Source organism: Primulina tabacum, chromosome 12 (genome assembly GCF_025594145.1).
Source record: "Primulina tabacum isolate GXHZ01 chromosome 12, ASM2559414v2, whole genome shotgun sequence".
Lineage (NCBI taxonomy): Eukaryota > Viridiplantae > Streptophyta > Magnoliopsida > Lamiales > Gesneriaceae > Primulina > Primulina tabacum.
This window is the reverse complement of record NC_134561.1, coordinates 34,933,259-34,952,166: the sequence shown is the minus strand read 5'-3', so window position 1 is coordinate 34,952,166 and position 18,908 is coordinate 34,933,259. Positions and strand designations below refer to the sequence as shown.

Below are 18,908 nucleotides of genomic sequence, written 5' to 3'. Positions count from 1 at the left end.
TACGACCCCTTGCATTATACAATTTCAACAAATGGTGGTCACAATGAGTTAACCCAACTTTCACACATAACTTTTATTTTTATGGAAATAATCTCAAAATAAAAGTTTAAATATAAGAGTAGGCCTCTTGTGAGACGGTCTGACGAATATTTATTTGTGAGACGGGTCAATCCTACCGATATTCACAATAAAAAGTAATACTCTTAGTATAAAAAAGTAATATTTTTTCATGAATGACTCAAATAAGATATCTGTCTCACAAAATACGATCCATGAGACCGTCTCACACAAGTTTTTGCCTAAATTCCAAAACTAAATAGAAAAGTTATTATAACATTATTATATTTTATATAAAAACGTAAAACTTAAAATGAATCCAAGAATGAGAGATTAATATAATTATATGTATCTTATAAGACGGTCTTACAAATCTTTATCATGAGACGAGTCAACTCTGCTCATATTTGTAATAAAAAATTACTTTTGACATAAAAAATAATACTTTAATAAGTGACTCAAATAGAAAATCAATATCACAAAATTGACTCACTAGACCGTTTCGCAAAAATTTGGGTGGTAATATATATGACACAAAGAATTAAAATGTTAGTTCAAATATCACATTTTTTCTATTAACTTTGGAAGATAATATTTTTGAAAAAAATATATCTAAAAAAAACTTTATTAAATAAAAATAACATTTTATTTTTTAACAAATTAAATAAAAATATAATGAAAAATTCAAGGCCTGCAAAGTGCAAACAATGCTTATTGGTTTATCAGAGAAACCCTTTGAAGCTAAAGCTTTGCTTTACTCGATACCACAATAAATGTTTGTTTAGGCCATTAAACACCAAAATTAATGTCCAACTCCTTAAACCCACTTCCCAAGAAAGTAAATTTAAAAGTTTTCTCACATTTTTCCTGTGAACGATCCGTTGTAGGAATCTTTTCTCTCGAATAATAACTGGGCATTGCGATTTTTTCCGAAAAATCCAATTTCACTTGTTCGGTTTTCAAAATCAAGACTGCTTGCATTAGTAGAAAGAATGGATAATCGGGGCATGTTCATGAGATGGGACAACGTGAAGGCGCATCCTCGAGGTGGGATAGGAGGGCCTGGGGTGAGGTGGGGTCACACATGTAACGCCATTAGAGGAGGGAAGCTTCTTTATGTGTTCGGTGGCTATGGCAGTGATCAGTGCCAGACCAACGGCGTTCATGTATTCGACACTGGTGTGTACTCTCTTGATGTTATATCTTTTGTTTTTCTTTTTTAGGGCTGTGGCCTTCGTGTTCACGGTTTTGGGTTCTATTTTACCTGTTGCTTATTTCTAGAGTTTTCAACGAATCTTGGAGTCATAATTATTAGCAGCACAAATCTCACTGAGGTTTTAAGTCTAGAGCGTACTCACAAAGCCTAAGGCGAGGGGAACGCTTTATGTGTGTGTGTGTGGCTTTAATTGTTGGACTTAAGGTGTGGAATTTGTTGTGTGGTGGCTATTGTCTTTAGTCTTGACATGCCCAAATTCATACCCATGTTACATGCAATTATGATTTAATACTTGAAAAAATTTGACATAATCTCCCGTAGATTTCAAGTTGACATAATCTCCCGTAGACTGGAACCCAACAAAATCCAAGAATTCAGAACCTATATTCTCATAGATATCAATGAAAATTTCTCCAAAATATATGTACATTCATTAGCATGCATCAGAATTAAGGAACGGGGTGAGCACAAAACCAATAGCATGTGCATAAGTCAATTCATGCAACACATATATGCATGAAATCTGAATTTAAAGAATATGCGCCTGAAATAACGTATGTCAAAGTTTCTCAGCGACATCTACATTGTCAGCAGTCATAACATGTCTACATCACCATAGCGTACTAACAACATATTGTTGTATAATATGCATGTGATCATCGGTGTGAGAGTGTATGTGCGTGTAGTTTTCCAAAAATGTCCAAGTTTCTAATGTTTGGTACATTTTACGAGCAGTAAATATGATATGGAGTGAGCCCGTGATGAATGGTATGCCACCTACCCCAAGGGACAGCCATAGCTGTACCACGGTTGGAGAAAGCCTGTTTGTGTTTGGTGGTACAGATGGGAGAAGACCGCTTAATGATCTGCATATATTGGACACTTGTGAGTTTGCTTATATTACTTGCATTTTTTCCCATATGGTATAATGAAGCTGTACTTGCCCCAAGATTTCATTTAATTTCCCTTTTACTCGGTAGAATAGTGTTGAATGGAGAAATTATTGCTGGACTGAAAACTATAATTATTTTTGTTGTCGCTAAAAGAATTGAGACATGGAATTCTGTCTAAGTTTTATTCGTGGATAATCTCCATTCGATAGCGATGCCTAGTAGGTTCATAAAGTTTGACATGCTTTATTCATTTTCCAGCCAATTTCTGGTGCGATTTGGTGTTGTGAGGAGGGAAAACGTCACGACATCGTATGAACCTTTTTATTTTGTTGATAGCCACTGTTGAATCTAAGATTTTAGTGATATATAATGCTTCCTTTCTTTTCTTTTTGTTTTTCTTCTCGTGATTAATTTTATTATAAATGTGGAACCTTAAAATTACATCCCAAATTTGGCCCAACCGGTATGCACTTTATCTATTTGTTGGCATATATTTGTACAAGCTAGCCACGAACTCATGGATTACTCCAAGTGTAAGAGGTGATGGACCGGAAGCAAGAGAAGGTCACTGTGCAGCACTTATTGGCAAAAGACTCTTCATATTTGGTGGATGTGGGAAATCTGAGAACAATCAAATTTATTATGATGATCTTTACATTTTAAATACTGGTATGCACCTTATTGTTTTTCTCATACAGTCACTTTGATGTAAACAAGTACATACGATTTTCTATGTCACGTCGTGTGTATTTGTCTCTTCGTTAGCAATGTGAACTATTTTCTTCGTAGACACTAAATCCTTAACTATGAATGAAGTGAACAAAATGATATACAAGAGGTTCCTAGATCAAAGCTTTTAAGAAAATAAAATGAATGAATGTCACGCCATACTTCCTGCATACATGTACTCTATTTCCGCATTGCTGTCCCTGTTTTAATTTTTCTTATCTGAAGCTTCTTTAGATAATTAATTGGGAATTTTGGTTCTGCTTGAAAATTGTTATTGAATTTTGTTTGTCGATTATAAAAAGGCTTTACTTAGATCTCATGGGGCATTCGTCTTTGGATCTTTGATAGATAATCCAATAAAAATAGATTTTGGCCGGTCAACTTAATACAGCACACACACAACTTTTTGCTTGCTTAACCACTGTGCATTATTTATTGGACGTGCATATTGGGTTTACGATTTACCCTCGCACTCTTAAGGAATTAGATCGTGGTTCTCGTTGTCATAAAAAGAACATCAGTGCTTTATCAGGAGTAACTAAGCGAAAATCAGCTTACTGAAATTCTTTCTTCCATTGTCTTCAGAGACGTTCAGGGGTAACTAAGCGAAAATCAGCTTACTGAAATTCTTTCTTCCATTGTCTGCAGAGACGTTCTCATGGAAAAGTGTAGTACCTTCAGGCACTCCTCCGAGCAAGAGGGATAGCCATACATGCTCATCCTGGGGAAAGAAAATTATTGTGATAGGTGGAGAAGATTCATGCAATTACTATCTGTCCGATGTCCATATACTCGATGCAGGTGCCACCATTTTTTTCATCATCATTATCTATGACCAACTTCAGCACAAAATTTTATACATTTTGTGATTTATGTTTATGTGTTGATGTGATTAATTTTTATCCTTGCTGCAAATAGATACTCTTGTCTGGTGCAAGCTGAACACCACTGGCCAATTGTTATCTCCTAGAGGTGGTCATACAACAGTTACTTTTGGCAAGAACTTGATTGTCTTTGGAGGATTTTCAGATGAGCAAAATTTGTATAACGATTTATATATGCTGGACATTGGTATGTAAGTTTTCTTTTTATTTATATACTACCCTGTTATTTATAATCACATAATATCTTGGACCCAGTAGCCGAATTTGATGATTCATGGGACAAAGAGGACAGTCTTTACTTTGTGCTGTATGCTTTTGTGGTTTTTATGTGAGAATGACTATGAAAACTCATGGGAATGGATTGTATGCGGCAAAAAGGCATTAGCCTCACAAATTACAATATCATAAGGTTTACTGTACAGTTTAACCTATGACTTTTTGAGAAACTCATGGATTTGTATTATTAGACTCACATCAAATCCTGTAATTGTCGGTTTGTATTAAAGTTTTTTTGTAATGAGTTTTGCAACTATTGCTTCCCCGAAGGTTCCTTGTGGGAAGTTTGAAAACTTTACTTGGTGAGTTTGAATCTAGTTTCCATTATAGAAGATTACTTACCAGACTTTATATACATCGAAAATTTTCACTTCGGATGTCATTTGTTGAATGTTTATGCATAAGATGTTTGTGGTATCATTTGCAGACTAATTGATAAAAGAGGGGGGGGGGGGGGTGTTGAAGCTCGTGTTGTAGCATTATAATCAATTTGCTGGGTAGTAGAATATTATTTGAGCAACATTGTGAGCATGGCTGCTGAATATGATGATCACCTAACTTTCATACTGACTGTGAACTATTTTTTTGTAGAAAATGGCACGTGGGTGAAAATAGTGTCCACTGGTGAAGGCCCTTCTGGCAGGTTTTCTATGGCCGGTGAAAATTTGGATCCACAGATGGGAGGTGTACTTGTTTTTATTGGTGGTTGCGATAAGAATCTTGAGGCACTAGATGACATGTATTTCTTGCACACAGGTTTGATCTTTTTCCCTTATTTTAATGGTGATATTCCACAGGTTGTTTTTTTTCTTTTTGTGCTATAGAATTTCAATACCAGGGCTTTCTAGAGAAGTTGAGCGAGATGAGCGGCGGATAGAGAAGCTATCTCTGAGGAAACAATTGAAGTTGAAATGCCAAGATCAATCCTCTGTTCCTCATTCATTTGGAAAGGCTGCCTTTGGACTTGAACATTTGCATGATACTACCATTTATCAACCCATGCCGATATCAAGTTATATGCCACCAGGTAAGAAACAGTTGTTTTTTGTTTTCAGCTGAAACCTGATTTGATGATAACCCTTGACCACACTGGGTGGGAAAATATGTATGTATCTGATTAATATGAAGTATAATACTTTCGTGAGATGTTTCATCATCCAACAGTGCAGCTTGACGTTTCAAGTTTCCATTCTGATCAGATTCCAGATTTTTTTGGTTTAAAAAAGCTTTAGAAAATGGAATTCTTTAAATTATTTTATGAGCTTTTGATATCTACTAAATGATGTATTGATTTTGTTGCAGCACGGCAAAATTTCTATTTGAATGAATACCAGACTCCTTTAGGGAAGAGAACCTTCCAAGCTAAAGTCACTAAAAGCATTCTGGACGGATATACTATTGAAACTATCATCGATGGAAAACCTCTTCGTGGAGTGCTATTCTCCAACAAACCAAACTCCTTTACTGCAGGATCTGATCATTGCAAGAGGTGAAGATGCACAATTGTTTCGATTATAGTCTGTTAATTTACATTGAATCTGTGTTAGACCGATATTTGATCCGGCTTATAATTATATCCATTTTATTACAGGAAGGAAAAAGGAACACAAAGTGATGATCCAAGTCTGAATGGTCACAATTTGTCTGGAGAAAGTGAGAAACCTAAGGAGCATTTTGCATATGATGTTAGTCAAGCAGGTGATGTTAAGAAAGAAAAAGGAGCGGAAGTTGCTGATTCAGAAATGATGAATATAGCTCCTGTTGATTTGTCAATAAACCCAGAGGTTATTTCTTGTTACCCCTTAAATGATGAATAGTTGTTTCTTGTTACCCCTTAAATGATGAATAAACTTTTTGATACAGAATTAATTTGATTCCTGCATAGAGCCCTGTTTGAGTGGAAAATTGTTTTCCAAATTGTTGCATTCACTAATTGAATTCCACCTGTTAAGCATGTTATATTAGTTTTCAAATGACATTTTAAAGTAAACAAGGACCCGGTTCTAATTTTTGTAGCAATCATAGCTCAATATCAAACACATTTAATCCGATTTTGTCATGGAGTTGGTGATATTTTTTGCTTCTATTTTTGTGTGTTCGGAATTGTCAGATTGAGATATGTGGTGGGTAAGGTTTTGATCATTCTCTCTCCTGTCTTATCAACAGGTTTCTGGAGCCTCGGAACCATATGTGGTCCATGATACTGTTGTGAGAAATGATCCCACTAAGGATGCATTTTCCCCTAATTTGGAAATTTTTACCGAGAACCTATCGGCAGTTTCTTTGGATCAGGACCCTCCCATTAACTGAGGTACTCTGTAAAAAAATTTTGGGTGATTGCAAATCAATTTATGGTCTGGGATTCCCTATGTCCAATGTAAATGATAATGCTGGCCTAGACGATAGGCCTTTGTGGATGACTCTTGGGTGTGGACATGTAATTGCAACTGTAGACCAGCATGAATTGACTTCATCTATATAGTTTATTAACTCCAGAATCTCCAGTTCTCAGTTGCAAATTTTAGTTTTATATTGTTAAGTTGAGTGGACGATGCCATGTGTAAAGTTTAATCATTTCACTCCAGTAATGTTTGGTTTTCCTTAATAAGAGTGACATGGGGAATTGTGTTTAATACTTTGATTCCATGGATAATTCCTGAAATTGTCTCTTGGGCAATTTTTTTCATGAATCCTGATTTGTTATGCTTAAAATGTTATCAATTTGCAGCTAACTCTTTTTGTTACTTTTAAGACAAGCAAACGACAATTTTTGTCCACAATATTGTTGATTTTGTTGATCAACCATAGTTTTAAAATTTTTAAAAATACCCTAGACCATGTTGCCCATAGCTTGTGGGAGTGGGTGGGAGTGGGGAGAGTGATGAAGTTCCAGAGGAAGGTGTCATATTTACACTGGTGCTAAGGTTTGTGCTTTAGAGTGATGAATGAGAAGGTCACGCTCTCTCTGGCTCTCCGAAAATTCATACAATATTTTTGAGTTTTCTTACAAGGCCAGGCACTCATATCCTCAAACGAATTGAAAAATTTCGTGGAAAGATTCGATTTACATATGCAGCTATATTTGGAAAATTGCGTATTTTCTATTTGTCGTGTATTTTCCTCCGTCATGGAAGTATTTAATAGAAGTTTGTAGTTTCTGCCCAAATTTATTCATTCATTGTAGTTTGTCAGGTTTTCGCGTATATAATCTCTTCAATGCATAATAAATAAAATGGACATCTTTTCCCGAACTTTTCACGGATGTCATTATTGATAAATCTAATAAAATAATCCAAGCATATGAATTTAGCACCATCCTTTTAATGTCATATAAACTATTGTTCGGCTCATGTGTAAGGACCGTGTATCGTGTTATCATAAATCCTGTGTGATTATCGATAATTCATGAATTTGATATGTGATTATACATTTGATGTATATTATGACAATGAAATTGAGAAATGAATATTGAATATGAATTGACGTTGTAAGAGCTCGATTGGAGAGGCCGGACGCCAATATAATACCAAAACCAACATTTGGTACAGTACATGTGGCGCCCGGGCGGTAGAAAATGACCGCCCGAGCGCCAGTGTGGAATATGGTGGCGCCCGAGCGGCAATTTGTGACCGCTCGAGCGCGGTATATATTTGACTCGGGGGCAGAACCTCTCGCGCTCGGGCGCGAGAATTCTACCGCCCGAGCGCCGAAGCGGTGATGATAAGATTAAGTTCTTTCCTTCTTCTTATCATTTTGTACTCGATAATCGAGAGAGAGAAACGAGAGATCTTCATTTTCTTTCGTCCGAAATCACTTCAAAACGCTGTCTAAACGCGAAACAAATTATATATTTGTGATCGTCGCGTCGAGAGCTTCTGACTGAGGTAATTTTCTTCTAGTTCCAGCAGCTCGAAATATCAAAGTGCTGGAATAGCATGTATTTGAAGTTGAATTTCTGATATGTAGTAGAATAACCGACAAGAAACTTGTATTCAAAGTCGGAATTGAATTATGATATGAATTTGATTTGATATGAATTTTTGAAGTTTCAAATGATATTTGAAACTCATATTAATGATTTTGGAGTATGTTATTGATTGGAATGAGTAAGTTATTGATGTAGATAAAGTGTAATATCAATATCTTCAAGCTACATCAACTGGAAACGAAGAATTGAGGTATGTTGCGACCGAGTAACATACGACAGGTATCTGTATTATATGATATATGTCGGATTGATTTGATTGATTGGAATGAGATTATGTGTCTATATGCCTTATTTGTTGATTGATGTGGCATACATGACATTGAGATTGAGACATCGATACATGACATGCACGTTGAGCTATGATCCTTGGATACCTTGATATGATTGGATTGGATTCCGGGGTTTGTGAACACAATCGCTATGCCGGTATTATATGACCCGTAAAGCATAGACAATTGTGGCCCCATATGATTGGATATGAGATTTGGGATTTGATGGCGCTTTGCCGACGCTATCATACGAGTATCCCATATTGGCCGGTGTGCCAGCTCGAGCATTGATTTGATAGCGATTCGATTGATTCTGACATGTGCTCAGTGGATGGGCATTTGACCCGATACCTCCACGACATACATGCATTGCATACCATATATCATTGCTTAGATATCTGTGGTATATATGATTGGTTGTTCCATACGGAGCTTTGCTCACCCCCAAGGGGGGCTGTTGTTGTCTTTGTGTGTGGACAATGGCAGGTACTCCAGGATATCAGGAGACCGGAGAGGGTACTTCTGGAGGGAGCCACAGCTTGGGCTGAGGTTTTATGTTTTGTCTTGTTCCTAGTATATATGTATATGTATCTATATACCGGGGCATGTCCCGAGAATGTGAGTTGTTTGTATATGATAGATTTTGATTTCGTGTGGGCATGTTTATGACGTGAGATTAAATACTATTTTTAGTATTCAAATAAAATGATTTGGGCTCATTGTAAAGAAAATTTAAACTCGTTTTCCGCTGTAATTAATTAACCCTAATCAGATTGCATTGTAATAACGATTAGGAGCTAAGGGCCCCACACCATGTCTGTGCATTATGAAATGTTTGATGGAAATTATTTATCATGACAAGCCAATAAAATACCCAAGCAAACGTTGGACAATACTGAGTTGGGAGAATTCACATCTCTATCTGGGGTTCTAGATTCAATATCTTTGAGTGTGGGGGTAGGGGACGTCAGGGTTTGGTTAGGGGACTCTTCGGGTGTTTTCTCCGTTAATTCTTTCTACTCTTCTTTCTTTCACAATATTTCTACTCCATCTTTCCCTTTCACTGCTCAAATTTGGAAAGTACCGATCCCACAAAAGGTGAAAGTGTTCTCCTGGATTGTTGCGTTGGGCAAACTGCAAACGAGTGACAAAGTGCAGAAAAGGAATCCGACTTACGCTTTATGTCCTCAGCGGTGCGATTTGTGTAAAAATAATGAGGAAAATCAAGATCACCTATTGATTCACTGCTCTTTCACAAGATGTATTTGGATCAAGGTCATGCAACACTTGGGATTTGAATGGACCTTTCCTCTCAATTCAAGAGACATGTTCGTTATGGAGCACGGTTACCTCAAGGGAAAGGGCCTCAGAAACTTTTGGTGCATTATTATCCACTGCTTATTTTGGTCGATATGGCTGGAGCGCAACAACAGACTTTTCAAGGACATAGAAGAGCCTTCAGAGAATTTGTGGGAGACAATTAAACTCAGAGTGGCGAGATGGACACTAACCATACCCTCGTTTCAGCATTTACTATTATCAGATCTTGTTAGGGATTGGTGTTTTATTTGTTCTTGACTTGATCCTAGTTTAGATTTCTCGTCGTGGATCGTGGATCGCTCATCGACTACGCTTTGTAAACTTTTACTATTTAATATTAATAAAATAGTTTCTTATAAAAAAAAAAAGATTATGGAACACCTGACCACTTGGTTCATGACCTGTATCGTGCATCAGTTTCATCATGGTCAACAATTACCAGAGTGGAGTTTTTCTTCCCCGTCCTCGTATGAAGCTTTTCAGTCGTATGGGATTGTGAGGATTACTTTTACCTTATTGTCCAGTTTGTATATTGTTAGAAGGCGGTGGTCGGTGATGTATTTGGCTGTCTCTGATCTAATTCATTGAATTTCAAGGTGGTGTTGGGGGCAGGTTATTCTTGTTTGAGGTTGTTTCTATTAATGGACTGGATCATATTGTTTCTGCTAATTTAGGCTTCGATGTTGGAACTACTGTGGATAAAATTAGAATTATTTTCAGTTCAACGTGGAGGATTAGCGACTTACTGGGGTGTTATGTCTGCTGTGAGATGATGAATGATAGACTGATGTTACTAGTACGTGAATGTTTATATGCATTGTTGCCTTGCATTGAGTTGCTACTTGTGATCATTTTTACCACTTGATTTACAAAATATTTATAAACGATTCGATCACCTTCTTTGTGATATAGAAGTTTTTACGTGTTTTAGAAGTTTTTATGTGTTTAAGAATTGTAACTGGCCGTTGATATTCTCTCATCTCCCTATTATCGTTATTCTTCTTTCCATTGATTAGGTGCAAAAACGAGGAATGGTTTGGATTGCCAATCTAAGCACTTCAAATCACTAATTCACCACTTTTCTAATGCAAATAGAATCTTGGTTTACTACAAGGGATTTGCGTTTGCAATGAGCTTTTCATGTGGAGTGATATGTTTTTGAAAGACAAGTCCCGTAGTTTAGATGTGGTTGGCCTTGGGAAAAGAGATTGATTAAGATGTATAAAAGTGTTGTTAATAAATACATTGTTGGGGCCATTGAGGTAAAGATGAAGAGGATGAACATAATGCTTGCTTTACTGAGGATGTCACACTAAAATAATATTCTTCTTCATGGAAAATGTTTCAAGACACAGAGTAATCAACAAGCACTAATTGAAGATACGTTTCGGTTTCGAAAAAACATTTGAAGCAACTTTTGGGCTGATGATATTTTAATTGGGTGATAAATGAGGTCTTTATTTCAGAGATAAAGTCTATGATTTAGAAAGTGATGAGTATGGCAGAGTCATATTTGTGTTGGTGGGATTCTGATCTAGTTTCCACTCATGAATGAAGCGGAAGAAACAAAAAAAGTGATAGGAGTTTGTATCTGTGTAATTATAATGAGCTTCATGAGTTGTTTCCATGAATACTCTGTAGTTCTGTTATTATTGCATATTCTGCGATAATTGAATAAAATTCTGTTTCCTCTAAAAAAAAAAAAAAATAATATTCTGCGATAATTGATTATTGGCTTTCAATTTGCTAAACCTTATTTCAGGAGGAGATGAATGGCAGATCCGAAGAAATGACATCTGTTAACCTACATGTTTCTAGGCATTAATCAGTTGTGAGACGAGAAAGACGTCCAGAAAACTATATGGTTTTGCTATTTGTGAAGAGTTATTGTTATTCGTTAGCGTTTCCTGCGCAATGCCATCAAAATATAGGAAGAAATTTTCTTATTATGACCGATATCTGGGGTGTAGGGTGTCTTCTATTTTATTTTGCAGTTGTGTAAAATATAATGTGTTATTTGCACCAATGTTGTTTTTGATTCACAAACTTGAAATTTCATGATACACGATTACAAGAAAGCTAGGAATGATCCTTTTGTCTCTGGTACTTTTCTTAGTAGAAGTTTTTCATAGAAAGATACGAGTTCTCAGTTGCATTTTGAATTTATTGGCTCTTATAAGTTGCTACATTTCTTTTGTTTTGCAGTGACGTGGAAGGGGCAGAAGTTTTGGTCACCCATCTCCATGTGGAAATGCTATTTGGCAGCAGGATGATGAAGTTGATAAAATCCAATTTTAGTTGCCATCTTAGGACACTGGCGTTATATAGTTTCTGACTAGGAATTCTCAACTGGAAGTAGTATTTTTATGCTCCCACTTTTGCCAGTGGATATGCATCCACACTTTTTGTTCTTTCTACTTAGATGGTCATTGCGTGTATATTATACGCGTCCCTTCATGGGCTTTGGTACATTTGAAGTTCATATGTTACCACTCCGAGAAAACTGAGCAAGGCATATTCCCATCCTGGGTACTCTTTACCAGCTTCCATGTGCCCTTGATGATCCCTTGTTCCCGCTCATATTTTTCCCATATTTTGCAACTATTTTTGACAGGTGAAGGGAAGAAAATCTTTCAGCAACTGGTTATTATATGCTTGTTCACAGGAACTCTCTATTCATAGTTTTGTGAAGAACCTTCAAACTTGAATCCTGACCTCTTTTGTTGCAGAGGCTGTGGGTGGCTGGTTCTGTATCTTTGAATCCAAAGAGTAGCTGAAAAATAGATGATATTGGGGTATATGAGAGAAATAGATGTAAATAATTTTGACAGAAAATTCCTTACGGGGTTAGACTTGCAATATATATCCATCAAATACAGTTTATAAGCATTGAAACTTCTGTGATCTGTCGTACGTTTTGATAGCGTTCAAACATCACTTTAGATGTAACATTATTGTCGAGTGTGAAATTGGCTCATGTTATGACGATATTAGATAGCATAGATATCATTATGAGAAAAGTTGATCGTTGAAATGATAATCGATATAACTGAAATATAATATATTAAAAAGCTCTATCTTAGAAGAAAATAAAGAAGATAAATATTCTCTGAACAAGCTTACTGGCATATATATGTTTCATGGATTATGTATTAATATACGGGTTAAACATAATTTAAGGACGAGTTTTGATGCTTAGTCCGTAGTGCTCATTCCTAATCAGTCGAGTGTGCAGCTTTTGAAGTAAGGTGTGACTTGCTACTTTGTTATCTTCATCCTGTACAATAAAAAGAAATAAATACAGAAACTACTTCATTTGATGGCATAGGATAGAGCATATTCTGCCCTCCAATAGTTTCGTTTAACATTGAAGAATGCCCAAGAAACATTCTTTCTCCTTTTTCATTTGAGCTTTGCCCTGAGAAAAAATCAGGATGAGTTGTTTTTTGGGAGTTCTTCACCCCGTCAAGAACACCAGAGACAAACTGATTCACAAGATCATTCTGTAACATTTCCGGATGCTGCTGTTGAATATGTGAAGTGGAAGGAAGCATTCTGCTGCGAGGCTCTGACAGAGAAACTGTGATCTCCCTGCAATGAATTGTGTTGCTGGACATTCAAAATTTCATCTTGGTTTTGCAACTGAGAGTTGAGTAAGATGAGTTGTTCTAGCTTGTTTGCCACACCAACTTTATCCTTGGATTCAGTATAGCCTATGTCTTGGTCATGACCACTACTTTCCCGGGGAGGAGAAGGTTGTTTCTCTCTATTCAGAGGTCTCTCGTTCCATTCCGATACTCCCCAAGTTTTGTCCTCCTTTTCCATCCCATTGCCCATTTCATTACTAATATCACCAGTACCTTTTGTCTCTGCTACATTCTTTTCACCCCATCCAACAATGTTCACAGCATCAGAGACTCTCGTAGTTTTATCCGACCAGTTATTCTTGTCATGCAAACTGCCTTTGTTGATGACTTCGTGAGAAAACCTGCAATTATTCCTATCACACCTCCCTGCAGTAAAAAACTTGCAGATGGGTTTCTCGTATTGGTTCGACTGGTGACCCAATGTCCTTATCAAAAGATCTCACACTAAAGCTTTTTCCAAAACTCTCACCAGAAGAAGAATGGTGAGAAAATTTGCAAGAATCCGCCCAACGACAATTCCCCCTCATGAAGTCCTTGCAAGGAAATGCATTTCTATTTTTGCTTAAGAACTGTTCATCCTTTCCACGATTAGGTTCAGAACCATCATCCTGCATTTCATACTCAGGACCTTTACTGTAAGCATGTTTTGAACTTTATTTCTCCAACTTTCTGCAGGGTCATCTTCCAAGCGATCCTCATCCCTATGGCTTATGTTACTAGGATGAAGAAATCTGCATTGGCTGCCTCTCCTGCAACTTCCTACGACAAAGTCTCTACAACTTTGAGATGATTTATCAGGGCCTCTTGTTCTGTCACTCCATCCATAAGACTTGCGTCGATAATCTTCGATAGGACTACGACTTCTGCTCTGACCCCTTGCGCTGTCATTACTCCTGCTCCTGCTCCTGCTCCTGCTCCAGCCTCTCCCCCGCTCCCTTTCCCTTTCCCTACCTCTACCCCTGCTCAAGCTCCTACTTCGACTCCCGCCACTTGTCCTGCCTCTGCTCCGGCTTCTGCCTCTTGCAGGGTACCTATTTATTAACAGCACAAGAGTACTCGCTTAAATTTGAGATCCAAAACATGGAACATGACTCGTATTTTTGGCTAAATAATAGCATAAAACGATACCAAAATTCACAATAATTCATAGCTGTGGAGAGAAAACTAAAATCGAAAGCCTCCTGCTATTCACTATTTTGTGATATATGATAAGGGAAACACAGCATTACCATAATTAATACAAGCACAAATTGACTCAAAGAAAACTCTCAATATCAACATCACACAATCATCAATTATTTACGTCAATAATGGGAAAACAAGATGTAAGATCACATACCTACGTGAATGGCTTCGATCATCTTCAAAACTTGTTACTGTTACGCCTTTCAGTTCCGTCAAATCCTGGAGACATATCCTTGTAATATCTGTTAACCCCACCTATTTCCTTAACTTCAGAATCATCTTGTCGTCTTTTGACAAAGCCATCACCCATTAGTACAGTTGGGTTATCTTCATTGGTTTCACAAGAAGCTCGTCCAGAATTATCCATAGACTTTTGCATGGAAGATGTTCCGGATGAAGACAAGCCATGATAACGCCTGTCATCGTAATTACAATGGCGTTCCTTTACAGACCAAGAATTAGGCTCATTCACACCAGACAGGTGTTTGGCATCTTCTTCTGTATCCCAAAATGATTTACGTTTTCTCCTTTCACTCATTAGGAAACTTACGTCAGCTAACCTGCAAAATTAATATAAAGGAGTGCAGCAGAATCAGTCCAAAGCAATTAACAAAAAGTAGTTTTTTTCAAATTTTTCATCAAAAGCTTGTTGAGGCACATCTGCGCAGTCATGTTTGCCAAGAAATGAATAGAAGTACAATTTTTTTTGATGTTTTATAAAGATAATCTAAAGAATAAAATAGCTAACATATATCAATACCAGTCTAGGCACAATTAAGAATAATGTGCCTCAAATCAATGAGGATAAAAACTACTCAAGCATAAATTATCACAAAAATAAAAAATTTACCCTGAATTTACATAAAATGACTATCACTACATTACATGACTAACAATACTGTTCTCAGAATCTTGAATCACATTGTTATCAATCAGGGGAAAAAAAAGATATAGCAAGAACCCTCAAACTCATGCCATTGTGGAAAATTCTTCAACTCACAGAACCAAGTCTCACTTGACTGCGCAGCATCCCAGGCAGCCTCTCCAGTTACATAGCTGCACCTAAATACTAACTAAAAAGTGTCAATTTGAAAGAGTGAAGCCACAATTCAGTACCAAACATCATTGAAACAAAGAAAAATAAGGAAAAGATGCTCATCACTATTAACAGTAAGCAATACATGGTATAACAAGCTTCCATCAATGTTTAACTAAATTCAACTCCCAACATCAGTAGCACTGAGAGCCAATACAAAAGGGCGATCTTCCTTCCATATTTACGATATTCTTCAAACGAAAATTTCAAGAAAAGACACCATGAAACCCTAAATTATACAAACGGAGAGGGCCCAAAAAACAAAAAAAGAACGGAAGAGCTAACCCTTAACTGAGACGCCCGCCCACGCGAATGATTGATGCTGAGCGAATGAAAAGAACGGTAGCAAAAAAAAAAAGAAAAAAGAAAGAGGAGCTAGGTTTTCACGATGGAGTGGCGATTTGCAAAAATTAGAGTTGCTGGTCGGGGCATTTAGTTTTATAGCCTTCTGACATATAGGTTTTAAATATTTAACCTCTTCTTTTTAAAAGACAATTAATCTCCTCTAATCTAGCTTAATTCCCTTAAAGGCCAATCATGTTTCCGTAATTTAAATTAAATCTTTTACCTCTTTGACCAGAGTGCCACCGAGTTATATCCACCGTGTTTTACAGATTGCTCCTCACAATCCAACCACGCAGTCGCAACAGATGGTTACGCAGATTCCTTCAACAGCACTTAGCACAACCTTAATTCGTTTCATACCTTAAGGTGTACAGCAAAAGATAAAATTTTGAAAATAATACATGAGAGGGGCTAGAGCAAAGATCTCTTTATTCAAATACAAACATTTATTAATACATAGTAACCTCCTGTAGAGGAGGATGAACTTGTTTAGCTACTAATAGTAGCTGAACTCTTTACACACATAAACTTGAAAGAGAAAATATTACAAATGTTCTTGAAGAAAAACGAAGAGGTTGAGTGATGCCTTCATCTTCCTTCTACCTGCTTATTTATAGAAGGCTTCTTCGAATTTGAAATTCGGATTCCAAATCTTGATAAGCATTTACAGCTTGCATATGGACCATGCAGTGGTTGAGTGATCCCTTGGGATAGTCCTTCCACTTTCTTGAAATGTCTTTTTCTAGATTATTAATCTAGAAATTAACTTTTCATCTTCTTTTATTTCTCCGCAATACCAGTAGAGATGAGTTTGTAAGATATCTGCGGTAATCTCGTTTCCTTTTTCTTTGAAATGTTGGACTAACCATTTCAGAGCTTCCCGCTGATTTCTTTTATACTTGAGTCTCATTTTCAAAGTTTTCAGATATATAAAATACATCTTTTAAGTTTCGGTTTTTGGTGTGAGTTACTGAGTTCCCATCTATTCTTATTTATAGTATGAATTTTTGGGGACCAGTTGTCTTGTTTTCTTCATTGGATTCCTTTATTCTTTAAATATAGAGTATCCAATGTTTTTTGTCTTTTTCCACCGATTATTGGTGGTCCTGTCATTCCACTCACATGGTGGATTATTTTTACACTAGTGGGTTGGTCACATGTTTCTTTTAACTTTGTCGAGGAATCTTTGGCTTTTTATATCCTCGAGAAAAATGTGATTGTGGTTCTTCCCCACTTGTCCTTGCTTCAGTAAAATATTTCCGATCAGATCTCGGTTTGAAACATTTACCGAACTCCGGTTCTTTCTGATTTTGGCATTTAGGACAGATGTTTTCTGACCATCTTCCTATGTGTGCCATATTACAGAACTTTCGGCGAGTTTCTTTACTAGCTGGCAGCTTGCTGTTCATAGAAGATTTCTTTTCTTTTCAAATATTTCCTCTGCAAAACTTGTGGTTTTTCCTGTCATGGTATTTAACAGGAACGATCCATTTAACGAATTTTTATAAAACTTAAATGGAAACTTGACTTTGTCCATCTCAGTGAGACAGACCCATATACCCCAAGCTCTTCTGGTTGAAATGACGTCTTCAGTTATTGAAGCAACCAGAGGGGTTTCTTCTGTCGGAGGGTCCTTAATAAATTTCTGAATATTTGTATCTGGCCTCCTTAACTTGATGAAGTGAAAGGCTTCGTGTACCTTTCCCTGCTGGTTCTGGTGCTGCACTTAAAAAATATAGCTCCAAAACATCTCCTTTGGACAAATAATCATTATTCACCCAAGTTTCATGAACAGCTTTCTGGATCCATTTTGGTAGACCTGAGATTTTTGGAAAGCTGGGTAATGTAGTATAAACTGAGGCAAGTCCCGAATTCATACCAAGCTTTGACCTCCTTGGGATATGAATTATGTTTCATCCATACATAGGATATTTTCCTGCAACATCAACCCTATTGGTGGCTGGGTTAATGCCAACTCTTGTTTTTAATTTCTTCCAATTCTTTTGATAAACCTGAAATGGAGAAATTGTAACTTCATTAGTACCAACCTTAGATTTGCCTTTGTCATTACGAGGCCTAAGGTTGATCTCTCCCTCTTCAATCCCCGAGGTGAATGGTTGACTTGAGGACTCGAGATAAGGATCTGGAGTCTCAATTTTTGTTTCAGCCGACTCATCTGGAGATGATCCCGACTTAACACTTGTGCTAGGGGTATTTGAATCCCCTTCTCCAGGTATAGAGTCCTGTACTCGAAAACTCTCCATTTGGAAAACCAGTGGTTTCTCAATGCCTTGGAGGATAGACCTTTGCATTACAGACCATAACTGAGTATATGCCTGTAAACATCATGTGATTCGATCAGAGATAATTCTCTTATCGGCTTGTTGTAGCCTTCCCGCAACTTCTGCATTTACAGCTAACTTGTTGAATTCGATTTGAAGCATTTCAAGGTGTTCCCTCAAATGCCTCTGCATCTTGATGATAGCATCTATATCAATGCTGTCCATCTCTTCTGAAGTTGTTTCTTGTCTTTGAGACTTTCTGGAAAATTCTGCACTTTTTCCACTATGTGTTCTTGCAGAATTATTCCTGACTCATCAATTTCAATTCCGAGAAATTCAATATTTCTTGTTGCAATGACTGCTTTCTTTTCAAATAAAACCAGTCCTTCTTTTTTACAAACATTAGAGAAAATCTCTAAATGTTTAACATGTTCATTCATATCTTTAGATGCTATTAAAACATCGTCAATATAAACAAACATAAACTTAAAATAATCCTTAAAAAGATTATCCATTTTTCTTTGAAATATCTGAGGTGAATTAGTCAATCTCATTGGTAATACCTCCCAAATATAATGCCCTTGAGGTGTAGAGAAAGCTGTAAATTTCTTGCTTTCTTCTTCCATCCGAATTTGATAAAATCCGGACTTACAATCAAATTTAGAGAATACCTTCGCATTCCTTATGCAACTGATTAGGTGTTCTCTACTAGGTATAAAAT

The 18,908-nt window shown here is 36.8% G+C and overlaps 1 protein-coding gene and 1 pseudogene across 3 annotated transcripts; one reads left to right on the top strand and one right to left on the bottom strand.

Moving 5' to 3' along the window:
* Positions 1-767: 767 nt before the first annotated feature.
* LOC142520139 (uncharacterized) lies at positions 768-12,139 on the top strand. Of its 3 annotated transcripts, none has more exons than XR_012813911.1 (12): positions 768-1,236; positions 2,009-2,158; positions 2,670-2,835; positions 3,544-3,696; positions 3,814-3,966; positions 4,647-4,811; positions 4,894-5,082; positions 5,358-5,544; positions 5,647-5,839; positions 6,222-6,366; positions 11,395-11,496; positions 11,838-12,139. XR_012813911.1 is itself a non-coding variant. In XM_075623139.1 (11 exons), exons 1-10 carry the CDS (start codon positions 1,050-1,052, stop codon positions 6,363-6,365), a joined length of 1,683 nt encoding a protein of 560 aa, XP_075479254.1. In that variant the 5' UTR covers positions 768-1,049; the 3' UTR covers position 6,366; positions 11,838-12,139. The 3 variants fall into 3 exon arrangements, 1 of the variants encoding a protein (XP_075479254.1); XR_012813910.1 differs by having other exon boundaries at positions 769-1,236; positions 2,674-2,835; XM_075623139.1 differs by lacking the exon at positions 11,395-11,496 and having other exon boundaries at positions 2,674-2,835.
* A 595-nt stretch (positions 12,140-12,734) lies between these two features.
* On the bottom strand, positions 12,735-15,981 carry LOC142521015 (uncharacterized; annotated as a pseudogene).
* Positions 15,982-18,908: the final 2,927 nt, after the last annotated feature.

Excerpts from the sequence above, each read along its gene's own strand:
- LOC142520139 (XM_075623139.1), top strand. The coding sequence starts at position 1,050 with ATGGATAATCGGGGCATGTTCATGAGATGGGACAACGTGAAGGCGCAT. Across the intron at positions 1,237-2,008 it reads CGTTCATGTATTCGACACTG|TAAATATGATATGGAGTGAG; the intron begins GTGTGTACTCTC and ends TTTTACGAGCAG. Across the intron at positions 5,545-5,646 it reads GGATCTGATCATTGCAAGAG|GAAGGAAAAAGGAACACAAA; the intron begins GTGAAGATGCAC and ends ATTTTATTACAG.